The sequence below is a fragment of the Talpa europaea genome (assembly GCF_964194135.1).
Source record: "Talpa europaea genome assembly, chromosome: 6".
In the NCBI taxonomy this organism is placed as follows: Eukaryota; Metazoa; Chordata; class Mammalia; order Eulipotyphla; family Talpidae; genus Talpa; species Talpa europaea.
Window position 1 is genome coordinate 74994009 of NC_140072.1, and position 22695 is coordinate 75016703.

Here is a 22695-nt window from a genome sequence, read left to right on the forward strand (position 1 = left end):
CCACTGTGGAAAGCTGTGTGGAGATTTCTGGACCTACTAAACATAGAGCTTCCATATGACCCAGCAATTCCACTCCTAGGTATTTACCCAAAGGACACAGAAACATCAATTCCAAAGAACACCTGCACCCCTATGTTTATAGCAGCACTGTTTACAATAGCTAAGCTTTGGAAACAACCCAAATGCCCAAAAATAGATGACTGGATCAAGAAGATGTGGTACATATATACCATGGAATATTACTCAGCATTCAAAAAAGATAAACACATGCAATTTGCTGCAACATGGATGGCGCTGGAAGGGATCATGCTCAGCGAAATAAGCCAAAAAGAAAAAGAAAAATACCGGATGGTCTCACTCATAGCAGGAATCTAGAAAACTTAAATAAGGGACCAGGAAAATGAATAACTATAAGAAAGTGAAAATCAAAATCAACAAAAAACTATGAACCAGAGACACTTTTAGGGGGGCGGGGGCGGGAGGGGAGGGATTGGGGTCAGAATGGGGGGCTGCAATTGTATGGGGAATATAACAATAAAATTTATAAAAAAAAAAAAAAAAACATATCATCAGTGAAACAAAGAAGAGAATCCAGTAAGAGACCTGTACATTTATGGTCAGTTGATAAAGATAGATAGTCTCATCAACAAATATTCAGTAACAATAAAATATCAGTATGGATAAAAAAAAAAATATATCAAATTTCATTAAAAATTAAATATAATATAATATAATATAATTAACCACCATACAAAAACAATAAAATTATCAAGCCAATATATTAAATGGCAGTTTAGTAAACACTTTAGTTTCCAAAAATGAAAACCTTAAATTCTTTCTTCTTGATAACAGGCACATTAAAAAATGCTCAACATTACTTATAATCAGGGAAATGCAAATCAAAACCAAATGAATATCTCATCTCACACCACTAAGAATGGCCCATATTTAAAAAATTAACAACAAATGTTGGCGAGGATGTGGAGAAAAAGGAACGCTTTTACACTGCTGGTGGGAAAGCAAACTGGTCCAACCGCTATTAAAAGCTGTGTGGAAAACCCTCAAATTACTAAAAGTGGATCTACCATATGACCTAGCAATTCCACTCCTAGGGATCTACCCAAAGGACACAAAGAAACATTAATTCAAAAGGAAACCTGCACTCCTATGTTCATTGCAGCACTATTTACAACAGCTAACATTTGGAAACAATCTAAATGTCTAAAAACAGATGACTGGATCAACAAGATGTGGTACATATATAAAATGGAATACGACTCAGCAATCAAAAAAGATAAATTCATGCCATTTGCAGCAACATGGATGGAGATGGAAGGACTAATGCTCACTGAAATAAGTCAGAAGGAAAAAAAATCTGATGGTTTCACTTATAGAAACAAGGGGTCAGAAAGAAAAAAAAAGACAAATACTTGCTAGCAAATATAGAACTGAGACATACTCAAAAAAGGGAAGGGAAAAAACACAAGAGATTATGGTGACCGGTGCACAGGTGATTTTGGAGTGGAAATTTTATGGGGATTACACCTCAGGGGAGAAATCAAACTTTACACAAAAATGAACAATGAAATAAAAATAAAATTAAAAAATTCTTTCTTCTTGGGTTGAAAATGACTTAGCAATGGTTTCCAAACAAGTTATCTGTATCAGAAAGCTACAAGAAGCTTTAAAAAAAAAAAAAACAACAAAAACCCCACACCCCAGCCATCAAAGATTTAATCGGCTGAGATTCAAAACCAAAAATATGTATTTTCTCTTCAAACATTACTAAAGTGGGCCATCTATATTCAAAAAATGGTATATAAATAACATGCTGTCTCAAATATATATAAAGGAAATAATGACAGGACACAACACTCCTTTAACTGGTCACACACATCCTTTACAAACACATAACAGGAACTGACAACATTTTAAGCCATAAAGCATATTCAAATAAATTATAAAACACTGGTATATACATGATACATTCTCTAAGCACAAAGCTATTAAGTTATAACCTGATTTAACAAAAAATTGAAGGACAAAAAGAGAAATCCTAATGGAAAACATTTAGAATTGATGAAAAATACTTCATATCAAAAACCTGTGGAATACTAGAGGAAAATGCACAGCCTTAAATGCTTACTTTAGAAATTAAAACAAATGAGGTAAACATCTAAGAACTTAGAAAAACAGCAGAACCTATCCAAAGAAAACAGAAGTACAATAATGTACAGAAAAGGATGAAACAGAAATTACATATACAATAGAAATAAATAAAACCCCAAAACTGCTTTTTCAACATGACCAATAAAACTGATAACATTGACAAGATCACTAAAGGGATGGAGGTCAGGGGAGGAAGAGCACAACTATATAAATAGGCAAAATGAAAAGAGAATATAACAGATGTCTCAGATAAGAGATATTAAAAAAATAAAAAACAGGGCCTCCCTAGTGGCGCAGTGGTTGAACGCTGGGTTGCAAAGCTGCCCGCAGCCTCTGCAGCGCCAGTTCAATCCCCGGCTGCTCCCCAGCCGCTCCCCGGCCACCAAAGGAGGGTCCCACATGGCGCGCAGACCTCTTCTGCCGCCCGCTGCTCCCCTCAGCAGTGTACTTCGGTCCTTCTGCCTGTTCTGCTCCCCACTCTGGCTCTGGTGAATTCTCTCACCCTCCTGCGCTTCTGCCTGTACCCAGTGCTTGTATGTATGTATGTATGTATGTATGTATGTATAAATAAATATATAAACAAACAACTTTATGATGATAAATATTAAAAAGTACATGCTATGAACAAATCCCTAGACAAATATAACACCATGACTTAGCAAAATATAGAAAACCTAAAGTCCTACAATAATTAAATTAAATCAGTGGTTTAAAATAGTTTTCTTTAAAACCCACTGACCTACATACATGATTATAGCAAACAGTAGAGAATAATTCCATCCTACACAGACTTCAAGAGAATACAAAAGAAAACATTTGTAGAGTAAGGAAAAATGTCAGGCTTTTTTGCCCTCCCGCCATCAGGATAGATGATGGATCCTTGCGGTCCTGAATGCATGCCTGATGGCGGGCACCTGGAATAGGGTGTGGGCCTAGGCAGATGGGATTCACCTGGGCTAAGACTGTACTTTTAAGGGCGGCATCACGGGGACACCAGCAGCAGCAGAAGCCGAAAAAGAAGCCCAAAGCAGAAGCAGAGAATGCCAGAGAGCCCAGATAGAGTGAAGATTTGCTGGGGGCTGGGAGGACTGCCAGCCTCCCAGCACCCCTGCCTGCCATGTGCCTGGTGAACCCCAATAAAAAACCTGCAAAGAACCACTGAGGACTCTGACTCCTCCTTTACCTGGCCTGCATGGGATCAGAAAACCTGCACTGTGGTCCATTCCTGTCTCCTACAACATTCTTCAACCCATTTGAGGTTAGCATATCATCATAAATATGCCAATACCAAAATCAGACGAAGACAGTGCAAGAAACTAAAAACTCATAAGCCAGTCTTGACTCATGAACAGAAAAGAAATCTTTAGATAGCTCACATGCTACTATGGACTTTTTAAAAAAGTCTGACCAAGCTGGTTTATCCTGGAAATGCAAAACTGGGTTGATACTAGAAAATCAACCACCACCATACACATTCATATCAAAGGAGAAAAGACTATTTAAAATGCAGAAACAGGGCCTCCCCGGTAGCGCAGCAGTTGAGCGCTGGGTTGCGAAGCTGCCCGCAGCCTCTGCAGCACCAGTTCGATCCCTGCCTCCGGGGGAGGGTCCCACATGGCGCGCAGACCTCTCCTGCGGCCCGCTGCTCCCCTCAGCAGTGTACTTCGGTCCTTCTGCCTGCTCTGCTTCCCGCTCTGGCTCTGGTGAATTCTCTCACTCTCCTGCGCATCTGACTGTACCAGTGCTTGTATAAAGTAAATAAATAAATCTTTAAAAAAAAAAAAAAAAAAAAAATAAAATAAAATGCAGAAACATGGTCAATAAATTAAAAACCATGACTAGGGCCTCCCCTGGTGGCACAGTAGTTGAGTGCTGGGCTGCAAAGCTGCCTGCAGCCTCTGCAGTGCCGGTTCAATCCTCGGCTGCTCCCCGGCCACCGAAGGAGGGTCCCACATGGCACGCAGACCTCTCCTGCCACCCACTGCTCCCCTCAGCAGTGTACTTCAGTCCTTCTGCCTGCTTCTGCTCCCCACTCTGGCTCTGGTGAATTCTCTCACCCTCCTGCACTTCTGACTGTACCCAGTGCTTGTATAAATAAATAAATAAATCTTTAAAAAAAAAAAAAACAAAAAAAAAAACCATGACTAAACTTTTAGTAAAATGAGAATGACAACTTCTTTAACATGGTAAAAGGAATTTGCAATACACCATTAGTAAACATACCTAATGTTGCAGCACGATTTACAATAGCTAACATATGGAAACAAGTTGAGGCAATAAAGGCATTCCCTTAATTGTCAGTATACCATCACGGTCCACTGGATTCAATTTTTGGAGTTTTTTTTTGGTAGCAGTTCTAACTATCTACAATGTCTGGTATTTCACGACTTTTCATTTTTCTTAAAGGTCTTCCAAAAAATAAAGACAAATTTTACTTTGTAAAAAATATAATAACTCATTCTAATTAAAGTAATTTGAGTCCATAAATAATTTGTATTACACTCTTTTCACAAATCTAACTTAAAGATCTTAACTATCACTAACTTTCTTTTTTTTTAAGATAATAAATTTTATTGTTATATTCCCCATACAATTGCAGCCCCCCCATTCTGACCCCAATCCCTCCCCTCCCGCCCCCGCCCCCCTAAAAGTGTCTCTGGTTCATAGTTTTTTGTTGATTTTGATTTTCACTTTCTTACAGTTATTCATTTTCCTGGTCCCTTATTTAAGTTTTCTAGATTCCTGCTATGAGTGAGACCATCCGGTATTTTTCTTTTTCTTTTTGGCTTATTTCGCTGAGCATGATCCCTTCCAGCGCCATCCATGTTGCTGCAAATTGCATGTGTTTATCTTTTTTGAATGCTGAGTAATATTCCATGGTATATATGTACCACATCTTCTTGATCCAGTCATCTATTTTTGGGCATTTGGGTTGTTTCCAAAGCTTAGCTATTGTAAACAGTGCTGCTATAAACATAGGGGTGCAGGTGTTCTTTGGAATTGATGTTTCTGTGTCCTTTGGGTAAATACCTAGGAGTGGAATTGCTGGATCATATGGAAGCTCTATGTTTAGTAGGTCCAGAAATCTCCACACAGCTTTCCACAGTGGTTGGACCAGTTTACACTCCCACCAACAGTGCAGAAGAGTTCCTTTTTCTCCACACCCTCGCCAACATTTGTTGTTGCTAGTTTTTTTAATATGTGCCATTCTCACTGGTGTAAGATGGTATCTCATGGTAGTTTTGATTTGCATTTCCCTGATGACAAGTGATGTTGAACATTTTTTCATATGCCTGTTGGCCATTTGCATTTCCTCTTCAGAGAAGTTTCTTTTTAGCTCTTCTGCCCATTTTTTGACTGGATTATTTTCTTTGTTGTTGTTGAGTCTCATCAGCTCTTTGCAGATTTTTGTTAACTATCACTAACTTTCTATATCATGAAAAGTCTTGCTATTTCATCATGTTAAGGATTACTTCATCAGAACTCATGAATTATTCCCAACTATGTTAAGACTAAAATAATAACAAAATTCAAAAACAAGATATGATGAAAGCACCGGGAAAAAGAGATGCAACAGCAAAATAAATTATCAATACTATTCCTCATTTTTTTTTTTAAACCACAGTGCTCAAAGTACAGCATGATCTTTCAAGAAGGTATAAAAGAAACTTGAAGACATCATTTTTTGTAATCTCTTTTAAAAATATTTCATTGGGCAGTGTTAAGAATTCATTTTTTTCCCACTCATAATGACAAAGAAAACCAACAAGAGAGCTTATAATTATGAGATGCTATCAGAAGATGAACGCAAAATGATCTACAGCAGCAATCCAGTACTGCTCAATTCATAGTCATTAGCCACATACGGCTATTTAAATCAAATTAAGTTAAAATTTTAGTTCCTTAGTTGCACTAGGCACATTTCAAGTACTCAAGAGTCACATGTGGCTAGTGGCTATCACACTGGACAAGAGATAGAAAATGATATATTCCTAGAATTGCATAAAGTTAATGAGCAGACTATCAATAATGGTAAAATTGATCATGCAAGTGTAATCTCAGACTCTTAGTCTTCAGATGATGATATTCTAGATCAGTGGGTCTCAACTGAGGCAATTTTGTCCCCCAAAGGACATCTAACAATGTCTGGAGACATTTTTGGTTGCCACAACTGGGGAGTGCTATTGGCAACTAGTGCATAAAGGGTATGTACGCTGCTCAACATCCTACCATGCACAGGCCAGCTGACAACAACAGAGAATTACCCTGCCCAAAACATCAACAGTGACAATGCTGAGAGACCCTGCCCTAGATGAATTTTCTCAAACTCATGAATCAATGAAAGAATAATATAATTTGAGGGACAAAAGGAAATACATATTCTCATCCAGTCATTACATTATTTCATTACCGAATATTTTATGACAAGAACCTGAATCAACTTGATTCACTAAAATCAAGTATTCTTTACTCTTCTATATCTGTGTAAAAAAATGTATTTGATATAGTTCATAAGTGGACAAAATTTAAAGATAGTGTGCATATAAAGGTGATGAAAAATTCACTGTCTTGATCATGCTGATTGTTTATTAATCTAAAAATGAAAATGATTTATAATTGTGAAACCAAGAATATGGCCATCTTCTCTTCATCAATATTACATACCATCAATATTTTCTTTTCTTTTTTAAAGATTTATTCATTTATTTATACAAGCACTGGGTACAGTCAGAAGGACGGGAGGGCGAGAGAATTCACCAGAGCCAGAGCAGGGAGCAGGGAGAAGAACAGGCAGAAGAACTGAAGTACACTGTCAAGGGGAGCAGCGGGTGGCAGGGGAGGTCTGTGTGCCATGTGCAACCCTAGCCCCGTGGCCGGGGATCGAACTGATGCTGCAGAGGCTGAGGGCAGCTTTGCAACCCAGCACTCAACCACTGCGCCACCGGGAAGGCCCACCATCAATATTTTCAAAAGTAGTATTTTGATCATTCTAGAGCAAGAAAAAGAATCAGAATAATAAAAGAAAACATATTAAAGATTCATTTATATCTAGAATCAATACTGACAGGGGGAATTCAACAGCCAGAAGTAATAATAAAGCCTATAAGAATTATTTGAAATCTGGACTCAGTAATTACAAATGAAAAGATGACTGCAAAGAGACATACAGACACCAGGCCTGTGCTGCCCAATATGGTAAGTCACTACCCACACGTGGCTATTTAAATTAAAATTAAAAATCCAGTTCCTCATTGCACTAGTCACATTTCAGGTGCAATAGGTACCTGTAGTTACTGGCTACCATACTGGAAAGTGTAGATATGGAAATGTTCTATCAGCACTACTCTAGAGGAAATTTAATTAACTCAAATATTTATTGAGTGATTAAAAGGTTACCTTGATTTACGTGCTTTGATGTTTTGTTATTTAATACAGCAAGATACAAAATAACTAACATTTATACAGCACTTACTATGTGCCAAGCACTACACTTTGAATGTAAAGTAAAAACCATTTCATCTTCCACTAACTCCGTAAGGTCAGTATTATTATTTTCCTATTGAAGAGATGAAGAAACAGATACTTGGAGATTAAAAGACTCACTAAATGGCACCTAGCTAGTAAGAAGTAGAGCTAAGAATCCAGAGTCTGGCTCCAGATGCTCTAAGTTATACTGCCATTCAAGTCCTCAATTTTAATAATTTCCCATGTTTTTTAAATATAAGAACAGGGTGATTTTGGTCAGGTACCATTTGATTAGGTCACGGTCTTACTGTTTTCTAAAAAAGTCCCTAGTGACTGCTACAAAACCACAAAATAAAGACAGATCATCTTTCTAAAATTGCATTAGCCAAAGACTGGAGAGAAATAACCTTATATTAAAATGGGTATATTATGGTTTAGAATTAATATTGTATCAATAGATGCAGAAACAGCATTGATAAGAGACACCACCCATTCTAAACAAGATCGGAATAGAAGGAAACTACCTCAATATAATAAAGGTCATACATTACAAGCCAATAGTCAATCTAAAACTTAGTGGTAAAAAGTGATAGCAAGGATGCCCTCTGTCATTACTTCTTTTTAACTTAGTAGTAGAGGTTTTGTGGTCAGAGCTGCCAAACAAAAACAGGAAATAAAAGGAATCCAAGTCAGAAAAGAAGTGAAAACATCACTATTCACAGATGATATACATAGAAAACCCTTAGGATTCCACCAAAAATCTAATAGAAATAGATGAATACAGCAAAGTGGCAAATTTAAAAAAAAAGTACAAAAATCTACAGCGTTAGACCAATGGAACCAAACAGACTCCAGAAATAAAGCCACACTTATATGGACAACTAATCTGTGACAAAGGAGCAAAGAATAAGAATACAAAATGGAAGATGGACAATTTGTTCAGTAAATGGTGCTGGGAAAACTAGACCACCACATACAAAAAAATGAAACTAGACCACTACCTCTCACCGTGCACAAAAATCAACTCAAAATGGATAAAAGAACTGGACATAAGACCTGAAACCATAAAATTATAGAAGAAAACATAGGTAAAACACTACAAGACATACATCTCAGTAATACCTTTAAAAACTCATCACCCAAAGCAAAGAAATTTAAGGAAAAGATAAACACCTGGGATTACATGAAGCTAAAAGCTTCTGTACAGCAAAAGAGACATTAACCAAAACAAAGAGACACCCCACTGACTGGGAAAAATTTTTTGCATCCATACAACTGGTAAGGGACTGATCACAAAGATATACAAAGAACTCACACAACTCAACAAAAACAAAGTGAACAATCCAGTCAAGAAATGGGCAGAAGAACTTAAAAGACATTTCTCCAAAGAGGAAATGCAAGCGTTCAAAAGGCATAGGAAAAAAATGTTCAACATCCCTTATAATCAGGGAAATGCAAATCAAAACCACATTGAGATACCACCTTACACCAGTAAAAATGGCACAGAGTAAAAAAACGAGCAACAACAAATGTTGGCGAGGATGTGGTGAAAAAGGAACTCTCCTACATTGCTGATGGGAGTGGAAACTGGTCCAACCACTAAGGAAAGCTGCCTGAAGGTTCCTCAGTCTACTAAAAATGGAGCTGCCATATGACCTGACAATTCCACTCTAGGGATCTACCCAAAGGACACAAAAACATTGATCCAAAAGAGCACCTGTGCCCCTATGTTTACTGCAGCACTATTTACCATAGGTAAAACCTGGAAACAACCCAGATGCCCAAAAATAGATGACTGGATCAGGAAGATGTGGTATATATACACAGTGGAATATTATTCAGCAATCAAAAAATATAAACTCATGCCATTCGCAGCAACGTGGATGGAGCTAGAAGGAATTATGCTCAGTGAAATAAGCCAGAAGGAAAAAGAAAAATATTGGATGGTTTCACTTATAGCAGGAATATAGAGGAACCAAGTAAGACATCAGTGTAAAAAAACAGTAACAGTACAAAGCACAACAAAGCAAAACAATTATAAATCAGTGACATCCTGCAGGGGAGGAGGTGGGAGAGGGATCAGAGGGAAGGAGGAGCATAGGGGACTGAGGTGATGGTTCACTGGTGAAGGAAATTCTATGGGGACTACACCTGAGGGGGTGGGGGGAAGCAAATATTGCCTAAAAGTGAAAAATGATGTAAAAAATAAAAATGTTAATTATTAAAATAAGCAATAATGTAGAGTTGTATACAAAACAAATGAGAGGAAAAAAAAGAAATTAAGACAATAACCCCATTTACAATTGTTTCAGAAAGAATCAAACACCTCAGAATTAACCTAAGGTGAAAGATTCATATAAGAACTGCAAGATATTATTAAAGGACTTAGATAGTGACAAAAGGAGAAGGAGGACATCCTATGCTCACTGATGGGGAGAATCAAAATAGTCAAAATGACTCATCCTGCCTAAAGTGATATGTAAGTTTAACACGACTCCCCATCACTATACCTATGTTTTCCAAAGAAATTGAACAAAATATATTGAAATTTACATGGATCCACAAAAGGTCTCAACTAGCAAAATTAATCCTGAGAAAAAGGAGAGAAATTAAAGCATCATATTACCTAAATTCAAACTTTACTATAAACCAGTGGTATTAAAAATAATATAGTATTGGCACAAAATCAGCTGTGTGGATCAATGGAATAGAAATAAAGCCACACACACATCAGTGTCTAACCTATGATAAAGGAGCTACTACCATACAATGGGAAAAGAGTCTCTTTAATAAATGGTGCTGGGAAATTGGAAGGCCACACATAAAAGAATGAGTTAGGTTACTCTCTAACTCCATACACAAAAATAAATTTCAAATGGAATAAAGATTAAGATGAGACAACAATAAAATACATAGAAGAAAACATTGGCAATATATTCCATGACATCAACAATAAAGATGTTTTTGGTGACTGGCTCCTATGGTAAGGAAAATAATAGCAAAATAAACAGTTGAGATTACCTCAAGTCAAAAAACTTTTGTACAACAAAATATTGGAACAGAAGAAAATATTCACAACATGTAACTGACATGGGGTTACCATCCAAGATATATAAAAAACTCACACAATTCAACAACAGAAAAAGAACCCAATAGATGGGCAGCAGCTACAAACAACTCACCAAGGAATACATCCAGAAAGCCGACAAAACCAAAAAATATTCATCATCATTTCCAATAAGATAGATGAAGGTTAAAACCATGATGAGAGGGCCTCCCCTGGTGGCACAGTGGTTGAGCACTGGGCTGTGAAGCTGCCTGCAGCCCCCCAGGCGAAAGTCCCACATGGCATGCAGACCTCTCCTGCCGCCCACTGCTCCCCTCAGCAGTGTATTTTGCCCCTCTGCCTGCTCTGCTCCCTGCTCTGGCTCTGGTGAATTCTCTCACCCTCCCGCGCTTCTGACTGTACCCAGTGCTTGTATAAATAAATCCTTAAAAAAAAAACAAAAAAAAAAAACCATGATGAGATACCATCTCAAACATGTGAGAAAGACATGTATAAAAAAGATCCCCAATAACATAATGCTAGAGAGAAGGCAGAGAAAGAGGAACCCTAAGGTATTATTAGTGGGAATGTTAACAGGTACAGGCAATCTGGAAAACCATTTACATTTATCTTAAAAAACTAAAAATGAAAATACAGTACAACCCAGCAAGCTTGGCTTCTATCCAAAGAACATAAACCCATCAATGAATAAACCATATTCTCTACAATGTTTAATGCAGCACAATAGCCAGGACATGGAAGCAGCCTTAATGTTCACCAATAGACAAGAATATGTGGTACATGCACACTATGGAATACTACTCTGCCCCAATGAAACATGAAAATCAGTCATTTATAGCAAAATGGAGGGAGTTCAAGGGAATTACAGGTAGTAAAGCACGTCAGGATGTAGTAAAGCACGTCAGGATGACAAAAACAAACAATAGGTATTTACACAGCAGACAATTTAACAATGTAAAATACAAAAAAATAGACAAAATTGCTGTGAGGGCTCTGAAGTTAAGAAGGAAGGAGGAAGGTAATAATAAAGGGGGGCCTCCCTGGTGGCGCAGGCGGCTTGAGCGCCGCACTGAGAAGCTGTCCGCAGCTTCGGCAGTGCCGGTTCTATCCCCGCTGGCCTCGGAGCAACCCACATGGCAAGCAGACCTCTCTTGTCTCTCCCGCTGCTCCCCTCAGCAGTGTATTTCTTCAGTCTGCCTGTTCTGTTCCCTGCTCTGTCTCTCGTGAATCCTCTCACCCTCCCACACCCGGTTCTTGTATAAATAAAAAATAATAATAATAAGGAAGGGTGGTGGGGGAAACGTGGTTCATTTATTTCATGTTATGTGAATTTTATCTCAAAAAAACACAAACAAAAAGAATTAAATCTCTTAATTTTCAAGACAAATATTGAGAAAGTATGGGCTTATCCAAATTGTTTTGGGACAATTCCTAGCTCCCCCCAAATATACATTCACTCGCCTCTAACAAGAGTTACTTCTGGCATTAAAAAAAAATTAAGACTACTATATCCCCTTCTTATCCTAGCTTTCTTTAGACTCATCCTTTTCACTGAACTGCAATAGAAGATGCTATCAAAATAGTAACCAAATTTCACAATTAAAAACTATGAAAAAACAATTTGAATCCCTTTTATTGAAGTTGGATTTAGACATATTAAAACCTATTCTTGTTTTACCAGAGACACTTTTTGGGGGGTGGGGGGCGGGAGGGGAGGGATTCGGGTCAGAATGGGGGGTTTGCAATTGTATGGGGGAATATAAAAATAAAATTTATTATTTTTTAAAAAATAATAAATAAATAAAATATGTAAAAAAAAATAAAACCTATTCTTGTTTTAAAACAACATATTACCTTATCGTATCAGTTAACATATGTGCTCTGCACTATTTTCTATTATCACTGTACATACTCCCAAGAAGACCAAGAGAGCCAGGGGAAAAAGCCAAGAAAATTCAAGAACACAAATAAAGCACTCTGGGTTTATGGTTCAAACAATGCAATATTAATACCAAAAAAGAATACTAAACTTTTTCTTTATATAAAGTTTCTAAAATCAAAACATCCTACATTTTACATCTATTCTCTCTCTCCTTTCTCTTTCTGTTTCTCTCTCTCTCACACACACAGCCCAGGTAAAATTCACCCATAATGGGATTAAACAAAGAAAATTTCGGGAAGATATGGATCATATATCATTTGTGTAAAAAAATAATTTTCAAAGTGATGTATGTATGCTCTTATATGCTTAAGAGATTTTCAATATGGACACACAAGAAACAGTTTCTAAAGAAAGGGAACAGGCGCTTTCCCCTATATTCCTTCCTGTACAAAATGAATTCATCATTTAGAAAGACATCTCTAAGAATTTTTAAAATCAAGAACGTTTGCATTATTTATGTTAAAAAAAACTAATATATATTGTAGATGTATAGGAAAAAAGTTCAAAGTATATTTAAACTTGATATGGATCACTTAGGAAAATGGACTGAGAGCGGGGGAAAGGGAAAAGAAGGAGACTCACTTCATTCTATACAGTTGTGTGTTAATATGCTTGAAAATATATCTCAGTATTAGTTATATCTTTTAAATATCATAAAATATAACTACCAAATCAATTGTTCAGGTTGTAAGTGAACTTACCAACACAGTCAAAGCTAACACAGTATTATCACTGATGAGAATGTTCTGTGTGGTGGACTTCACTTAATCTGAGAGTATATAAATGGCCAGCTACTGGAATCTTGAAAAGAAATTTTCAGGATCTATTTAAACGAACTTTCAGGACCTTTGTCTGCGGTTTTTTTCTGAACAGGTAACTTCACCTGCATACTGTTACTAATTTACCACAATTCTTCCTCATTCTAATTTATTTACTTTCACATTTATTTTCTAGCTAATACCTTGTACATAAAACACACTCACTGTCTTGACTTAGAAGATTAAGAAGTATGTACACGCATCGACAGAAAATAAGCCCCATTACTACTTTATATTGAGACCTATGAAATGCATAAATGTCTTTTTTGTGTATGTTTTATTTGACAGCTTACCCAATAACCTATTAAGATTGATAAAACAGGGGCTCACAGTGAAACAACTGCAATATCTAAAAACACATTTAGAAATTTCTCATCAAGTAATCAAATGCAATTTTTATGATGTTATATTTACACTGACTTTGAGAAGCAATATGGTTGAATAAAAATTTTAAGAGTTCAGAAACAGGAGACTGGTCATTGGGTTCTGAATCAGTATTATCACTAGATTTGCTTTGTGACCTACCTTTGGCAAGTCACTTCTACCTCTTTGAACCTCAGTTTCCCCATCTGCAGAATGGAAGGGAGAATGCTTAGACTAGGTTATTATATTTCATGGTCTCTATTTCCTGAGAGAACCTGATGAATGTTATCGATCCCATACCAAAAAAGTATGTATGCACCCAAATTTTGCTTCTCATATCCAATGTGGACTCCATAAGACCACAATATTAAAAGATTATCTTGAGATTGTTCTACACACTAAAACTCTAATTTTCATGAACTAAATGGACTACCAATTGGAAAAATAAAATAATTGTACAAGATGTCAATAATTATTTACCTCATTAATTATTCTCAAAACTTAACAATTACACAACAGAGCAATTGTCTATAAACAAGCTTTCCTTAGACTCACAGGTGAATAAATGCTAAAACCACCCACTTGAAAAAAATACACTAATGCTTAATAATTGTAAGAGCTTTGTTATCTTAAATATTTCAAAGTGATTTAATCATGTTCTAGTCCCACGACCTACAGGTTAAGAACCACAGACACTACAGTAATAAACAGATATGAGTTGGAGTCCCAACTCTACCAGTTTCCTTTAAGAGTTAAGTAAATGGCAGCAGCTCTCCTGCCCACCTGTGACTATGCCGGTATTTCTCTTCACTAACCTTTGCAAATCAGCAGAGGCAGCTCTTCTGTCAAGGCTGCCTGCCTGTGACCATGCAGGCCTTTCGTTTAACAAACCTGTCCCTCTCACGGGGCAACTCTTTCTGCCCGCTTGTGTCTGTGTAAGCATCCTTTACTTTCCTTCTCTTTTTATAATAAAGCTGCCTTTTGACTATAAAAAAATAAATTTCTAAAAAATTGAGTAGGGCCTCCCTGGTGACACAAGGAGTTAAGCAACGCACTATGAAGCAATCTGCAGCCCCTGCAGCACGAGTTCGATCCCACATGGCAGGCAGACCTCTCCTGTCTCTCCTGCTGCTCCCCTCAACAGTGTATTTCGGTCAATCTGCCTGTTCTGTTTCCCACTCTATCTCCGGTGAATCTTCTTACCCCCGACACCTCTGATCTGTACCCCAGTTCTTGTATGCATAAATAAATCTTTGAAAAAAATGAGTAGGGCCTCCCTGGTGGGGCAGGGGGTTGAGAGCCTTAGCCTCTGCAGGGTGGGTGGGATCCCTGCTGGCCTGTGAGAATCCCACATGGCGCAGCAGACCTCTCCTGTCTCGCCCGCTGCTCCCCTCAGCAGTGTATTTCGTCAGTCTGCCTGTTCTGTTCCCCACTCTGTCTCTGGTGAATCTTCTCACCCTCCTGCGCATCTGGCCTGTACCCCGGTTCTTGTATGAAAATAAATAAATCTTTAAAAAAAAATGAGTAAATTACGTAGCATCTACATGTTTGACTTCCTTAGTCTAGAAAAAGAAAACAACATCTTATTAAAGATTAAATAAGGTAATATATGTGTTTGGCACAGAACCTTACAACAATGTGAACTATTACTATTTTTTTTTTTTTAATTTATTTACAAGCACTGGGTACAGTCAGAAGCGCAGGAGGGTGAGAGAATTCACCAGAGCCAGAGCAGGGAGCAGAGTAGGCAGAAGGACTGAAATACACTGCTGAGGGGGGCAGCGGGCGGCAGGAGAGGTCTGCACGCCATGTGGGACCCTCCTCCGGTGGTTGGGGAGCAGCCGGGGATCGAACCAGCACTGCAGAGGCTGTGGGCAGCTTCGCAACCCAGCGCTCAACCGCTGTGCCACCTGGGAGGCCCTGAACTATTACTATTAATAAACCAGAATGTAGCTTTCATATGAGAAATAACACAGTAACTGATACTGAGACATTGTTGAAGATATGTAGAAATTTCCAAAAATTTTCTACTTTTAATAACATTTTTCTCAAATAGTCTTTTCTGGAATGATTTAGAAGTATGTAAATAGTGTGGTGTGGTGACATATGTCTGGAGGGGGGATGTGTGAAATTTACTCCCTGAAATCATATACAGTGTTATAAACTAATGTTACATCAATTAAGGGGAGAAAATGTAACTGAATATCTTTATCACATATTTAAGAAGTGGCAGAGTGGAAAGAGACTCACTCACCCTTAGATCTCAGTTCTAAATCTAATTCAACCACTCAAACTCTCTCAACCTTGTAAAGCTATTATGATAATTAATAAAGTATAAAATATATCAAGCATAATATGTGGCAATGTAATAAACAGTACTTACTACTATCTTCTCATCTACTCTCATATATGATAAAAGTAACTTTGCTAGGAAAGGGGAGAGGTACTGGCAAAGAGAAAGGCTAATATTCAGGCTAAAGATAAAAAGATATTAATTTTACCTTGTCAATGTAAGAACTAATGCAGTGTTTTTAGGTCACATACTCCTTCCAGAGTCTAATGAAAATAGAGCACTTAGCTCCTAGAAAATGTTCCGGTTTTTCAGCACGTGCTCTCATGTCAGGGATTTTAAGATCTTTGTACATATTATGAGGGATACTAATGAGGTAGTTTTTTTCCTGGGCTTAACTTGAAAAAGTCTGAAAACATTATTCAGTTTTGTGACAAAACGATTCATTTAACTTTGCTCATGATGAACCAAGTAAATTCTGCTTTTTATTGGACTTTGAATTTCATGAGCTAAATCTCATGAGTTATCTAATGTTGTGTGTGAAAACAGAACTTAATAAATGGAACTACAAAATATGATAGAATTTGTTCATGAATTTATGGGTGGGATGCTGCAACATAGAACCCAAACACCAAAAAAAAAATGGGGGGGGGGGAGAGAGAGACCATAAAGGTAACAAGACTCGCTACATTCAATTCTTAGAAAGGGTGAATCAACTCAAGCAATCAAATGAGCCTCTAAACTTTGCATTTAAAAAAAAAAAAACACTACAAACACGGTAATCATAATTTATAAAAGCAAAACTGAACCAGCAAATAAAAACACACAGTTCACTGAGCAACTGAAATAGTTTATTCTTACTTCTATTCCTTAGTGGAATGTTTTTTATCCTTTCACTTGGCCTCCTCAAACTCCCTGGGTAAATAATCCACTCATCAAACGGTTTATTGTACAGTGTTAAGAATGAAGTCAACATATGCACCCTAGACACAGCTCTCCTTAAGACGCGACCCACAGAGAGATACTGGACCAAGTTTTGCCCCAATGACCTTGGTCCCAAAGATCCCCCTCCCTGTCTCCTGCCGGTCCTTCCACGTGTTGCCGGCTGGGTTACCCGAGGTGACTGCAGAACAGAAAAAGCTCTCGGGGATCCGAATACAAGAAGGAAACAAGGATTGCTAACAGTACCCGGGTAGGCCACCTCTTCCCTCTTGGCACCAACTCCTCAGCTGCGCGCAAACAGCCCCCTACCAAGCTCTGCGGAGATGACCCGACCTAGCTCCCTGTGCTCGCTCTGGACCCAGTCCGCCTAGCAGGGTGTAAATCGAAGACCGTGGCACAGGAAGCCTTCCTTCTACACTACCCTAACCCGCCGTCCTGCTGGGGTGCCAGAGATATAGGGAAAAGGGGGAGCCCCAGAAAGCAGGGACTAAAGGCAGGAGGAAAGGATGGAGAATTCTGCGCCACGCCACCGCCACCTCCTCCTCCTCCACCTCCGGGGCTCCCTGGAGACCCTCGCGGGTCGCAGCCCAGTGGGCAGCCAGGCCTAGCCCTGCAAGGCCGCCCGACACCCGCGACTGCCGGGACGCGGGGGCGCGGCGTACTCACCATCAGAACTTTGGCTGCGTTCTCCAGCTGAGCGATCACTTCTGGGGGCCCCAGCGCCGCCGCCATCATGGTCTCTCTTCAATGACGCGCCATGCGCTGCATTATGGGAGCGGGCGCCGCGGCCGGCCAATCGCCGCCGCGACCCCGGGCTGCAAGCGCGCCCCGCAGCCGAAGCAGCGCGGCCGACGCCGACGTCGCGACCGCCGCGGGGACTGCAAAGCCGGCGGAGTCTGGCAGGCAGGGGAGGCGGAGAGCGCAAGCGGGGCCGCCGGACTCGGGTGTGGAGGCCCGAAGCTCCGCGCCGGGCAGACGCGGGGATGGCGCAGACCGTGACGGCCGCGCGGGGCGGGCGCCGCGACTCCGGGTCGCGCATGCGTACCGGCGGCGCCTAGGCGCGGGCCTCGCTCCCCCCGAGGCCGAGGCACCCCTGGCGCTCTTCCTGCGCTCTCGGTGGAGGGGGAGCTGTCTCTTCACCCGCTAGTCTACCTAGGCTGTTCTTTTCCTTTCTAAGCGCCACGAAGTGTAGGCTCTGACCTGGAGCCGCTCTTTTTCCTGCGTGCGCCGCCTTTAAAAACATCTTCCTTATGCCTCCTACCTCCCTGTTCCTCCTTGCCTTAAAAAGAAGTGTTGCTTGAATGGTACATTTGGTCTCTTAGTGGAGGTCCCGCAAAAGATGTGTCCAAACTTACTTGAACAGTAGAAAGGACAAGATCCTAGCAGGAAAATCCATCCTTTTATCTTGCCCTTCCCTCAACTAAGGGCTGTCTCTTGGAGTGAGAAAAATGGGAACCCTAAGCTTGACCACTTCGTTTCGTGAATCCAGTAAGAACTCAGTAGCCACTAGTTTTGTCGTGTTTAAAGAATTCAAAATAGTGGTGTTAATTATGGAATCCTTGTTGAAAGGTGTGTCAGAATATCTAGTAATTCAGCTTTTCCTCCTTGCTTCTTTAAAGCATTCAAGGCAAGTGGCCCTGAGAACAACTATTTCAGTATTCAAATCACCTGTTTTTTTTTTTTTTCAAAGTTTGGATGAGGGGATTTACTTCCTATAATGTCATTTACTTTCTATAACGTTTATCTTTGGAAATGTACTACATCCTGGGGCTGCATAGAAAGTCAAATCATTTTGATGTTTCTAAGTTTCCTCTATTGAGCTCTTTCTATATTTCTTCCTAGTTATCAATAGGCTATACTTTTGTGTTTTTTTTTTTTTTTTAATCACTGCAACAGAATTGTGTATTACTGGCGTAGCTGAAAAAATGCTTCTGGTATTTGGCATCTCTACACCTTAACCTTGGGAGATAAAAATTGTATGATTGTATGAAAAACAAGGGAATTACCTTTTATTTCCTTACAAAAGGGAAAAGGAAGCCAAAATGCATTTAATGGCCTTTTAAAGAATTGTGTGAAACTATAATGGAATACTAAGCAATCAAAAAAGATAAACTCATGCCATTTGCAGCAATAGGAATGGAGTTGAAAGAGATTATGCTAAGTGAAAGAAACCAGACAAGAGAAAGATAAAAACTGGATGGTTTCACTAATATGTGGAATATAGAAAAAAACGAACAAAAGGTTTAAAAAATAAAGGACAAAGTTTGCAAGCTGACCATACATAGGTCAGTGGCATACAGCACAGGAGGGGAAGAGAGGTGTCAAAACTGGAGGGAAGAGCACAAGGGACTATGCGGTGGTTCCCAGCTATCAAGCTGGGAGAACTACAGGGACTACACTGAGGGGAGAAACCAGATGCTGTACAAAAATGAACAATGTAAGAAAATAAATTAATTTTTTAATTGTGTGAAACAAAATGGTTAACAGTGCCCTGAGTAAGCATTCAACAAATATTTGACTAAGTATCTGGCATGTGCCATATCGTGTCAGAAGATAAAACCATCAAGAACCCTCACTCAACAGTGGATGCGACCACAGCTGCTGATCAGGGCCAAGATCGTGGCAGTCCCTGTTGAGAGGCACCCCACTCCTCACATGAGTGGCTGGCAGGCTGGCTGTAGGCTGCACTGTCTTGGGTAATTGCTGTTACAGGGGAGGGGTAGTGGTTGGCCCACTCTGTTCTCGCTGAAGGTTATTTAAATAAAACTTGAGACTTATAATCAAAAAAAAGAAAAAGAAAGAAAAGGAAATTTTACACTCTCCATGGTGGAAGACACTATAATTTACCTAATAGTTTAACCTCCCCTCTAGTGCCTGACTCTTTATTTTTTGAATTGTTATTCAATAATAACAGCCACTAGGGAGGTATATGAAGTAGTGTTCCAGCCTAGTTCTTCTATGCTAAAATAGAAGAAAAGAAAGTGGTGCAGATTCCACTAATTTCCTAGTAAGCATGAGAGAAATAGTATGGTCTAGGAAAGGGTGGATGTCTGGTTGAAATGTGCCTGAAATCAAGAACATTTCACAAATACATTCCCCTCTACTTTTAGGGTACTCCTTTAACACATACAATGCCATGGACCCCAAAATTATTCCTGCTTATTCTTCACCAAAAGTGATTAGTATATCTTTACCTTGAAAACATAGTTGTTGTTGTTTATTTTTTTTTTGGAGTGGAGAGTTTTTTGGGTTTTTTTTTGTTTTTTTTTTTAGGAAAACCACTGGGATTTGTTTTATAGCCAAATTAACTAAATTTGTCTTTTCCTAAGTTGGTGGTTCTTTGGTACATTTGTTAGGCAAAAATATAGTATGACTGTCTCCACTGCTGACATTCTGGTACAAAGGAAAAACCAATGGTTGTGAGTCACAGATAATGATATTTTAAAAAGAAGAGAACTTAGCGAGTATAAAGTCTAAAGATTAAAAAACTGAAAATGCTTAATGATCTCCTGTTTTTCAGATGAAGGAAAAAGGACCCAGAAAAGATTAGTGATTTAGGACTAAGTTTTGCAGTCTAGTATCTTTTGTGATGAAGTAGAATTCAAGTCAAAACTGGGTTTGTATTATATCTCCTCTGAGATGTATACTGGTAATTTAACATCCCAGGACCTCAGTTTGATCATCTGTAAAATGGAGACTATTACAAGTGTGTCAGGTTCAAAGTAGACAATACATACAGTAGATAACTTGCCTCAGAAATAACAGAACTGAGATTTGGACCCAGGCTTTCTAGCTAAGCTTTTGACTTATAATTACAGCATAAGTAAGGATATTTTAAGTGATTATGTCAACTTTTTCAGCTATCCATATAATAAAGACTACTAAAAATCTGTATCAAAGTTGAAATATATGGAAAATACAACAAAACTGAGAAGTAAAGCAAAGCTGCCTATAGAAAGTCTAAAGCTTTTACTTTTCAAAAGACAAATTGTTTTACAAGTGTCTTCTTGTTTGTGATTTCAATTTTAGTGCATTACTGGGTGCTCAGATATTCAGTAACTTGAATTTTATGCCACCTGTGAAAAAATTGACTTATTACAGTTTAATATATTATCTGAGTTCTTGAAGACTGTTAAATCATGAAATATGGTGACGTAATCTAGGACTACTATCAAATTCCTTATGTTTGCACAATCCATATTATAATGTTCCCATTGTTTTTTACTTTTACATATATTAGTTTGTTTTTGCATTTGCCAATAGAACCTCATATATTTTTGTAAAACCATCATTTGTCAAGTCATAAACATCTTGTCAAAATGATCACACCCATGAATTACCTTAGTATTTCTATGTTTACTAATAATTAACTATCTGAAAAGGAAATTAAGAAAGTGATTTCATTTACAATATCATTAAATAGAATAAAATACTTAGGAATAAGCTTACCCAAGGAGGTGTAAGATTTGTACACTAAAAACTACAAAATGTTGCCAAAGGAAATTAAAGAAGACACAAATATACAGATGACCAATAAATAAAAATACATTTGGGAAATGCAAATCAAAACCACAATAAGAGTTTATCTCATACCAGACTGTTATCAAAAAGTCAAGAAGTAATAAATGGTATAATAAAAATGAGTAGTGACAGTAACAGAGAAGATGTGAATAGGTTAATTACTTTTGTTTGGTTGGCAAGGATGTGGATAAAAAGATACCCTCATACACTATTGATGGGAATGTAGACTGTTCAGCCCCTAAGAAAAACAATATGAAGGTTCCTCAAAAAAAAAAAAAAACTACCATGTGATCCAGTAATCCCGCTATTGAATATTTACCTGAAGAATATGAAAACAAAAAAAAAGACATAAGTATCTCTGTGTTCATTGTAGCCAAGATGGGGAAACAACTCAAGTGCACAAAGGTGCATGAATGGATAAAGAAGATACATTATATATACACAATGGTATACTACTTAGCTATAAAAAAGATGAATCTTGCATTCACAACAACATAGATGGACCGTGAAGGGATTATGTTAAGTGAAATAAAGGGAGAAAGACAAATACCAAACACAAATATGATTTCACTCACTTATGGAACTAGAAACAAAACAAACCTTTTAGACTTTAGGTAGATGGTAAGGAATCTGGTAAAAATGTAAAAAAAAAAAAAAAGCACTCAATTTTTTTCTTTTAAAAATAGTTATTTTTCATAAATTTTATGAACTTGTAATGAGTTTACTATTATTTTTAAGTGAATTAATATTTCTTTTACTTTCTCAATTTTAACTTTTAACGCAGTAAATGCCAATAATTATAACCCACATATACAGAAGCTCTTTGAAAATTTTCCCCTTTCATTTTAGTTGTTTTAATGCTTAACTTTTAATGTTCAGACTATTTTTTTTAAGATTTTTTTATTATTTATGTGTACAAAAACTGTGGTGTAGGCCAGAGGTGTGGGATGTGAGAGGATTCACCAGAGACAGAGTGGAGAGCAGAATAGGCGGATCTACTGTAATACATTACTGAGGGGAGCAGCAGGCGAGACAGGAGAGGTCTGCTGCACAATATGTGGGTTAGCTTCCTGGTCAGGGATCGAACTCATGCCGCAGTGGCTGGCAATAGCTTGAT

The 22695-nt window shown here is 38.3% G+C and overlaps 1 protein-coding gene across 2 annotated transcripts in view; it reads right to left on the minus strand.

Moving 5' to 3' along the window:
• The window catches only part of XPO4 (exportin 4), a gene marked incomplete at both ends in the record, with an annotated part of 115910 nt that extends 98118 nt beyond the window's left edge, over nucleotides 1–17792 (minus strand). For both annotated transcript variants that reach the window (XM_084235210.1, XM_084235209.1), the window contains one exon: nucleotides 17724–17792. In XM_084235210.1, coding sequence (XP_084091336.1) covers nucleotides 17724–17792 — 69 coding nt within the window. The remainder of the gene's footprint in view (nucleotides 1–17723) is intronic.
• Nucleotides 17793–22695: the final 4903 nt, after the last annotated feature.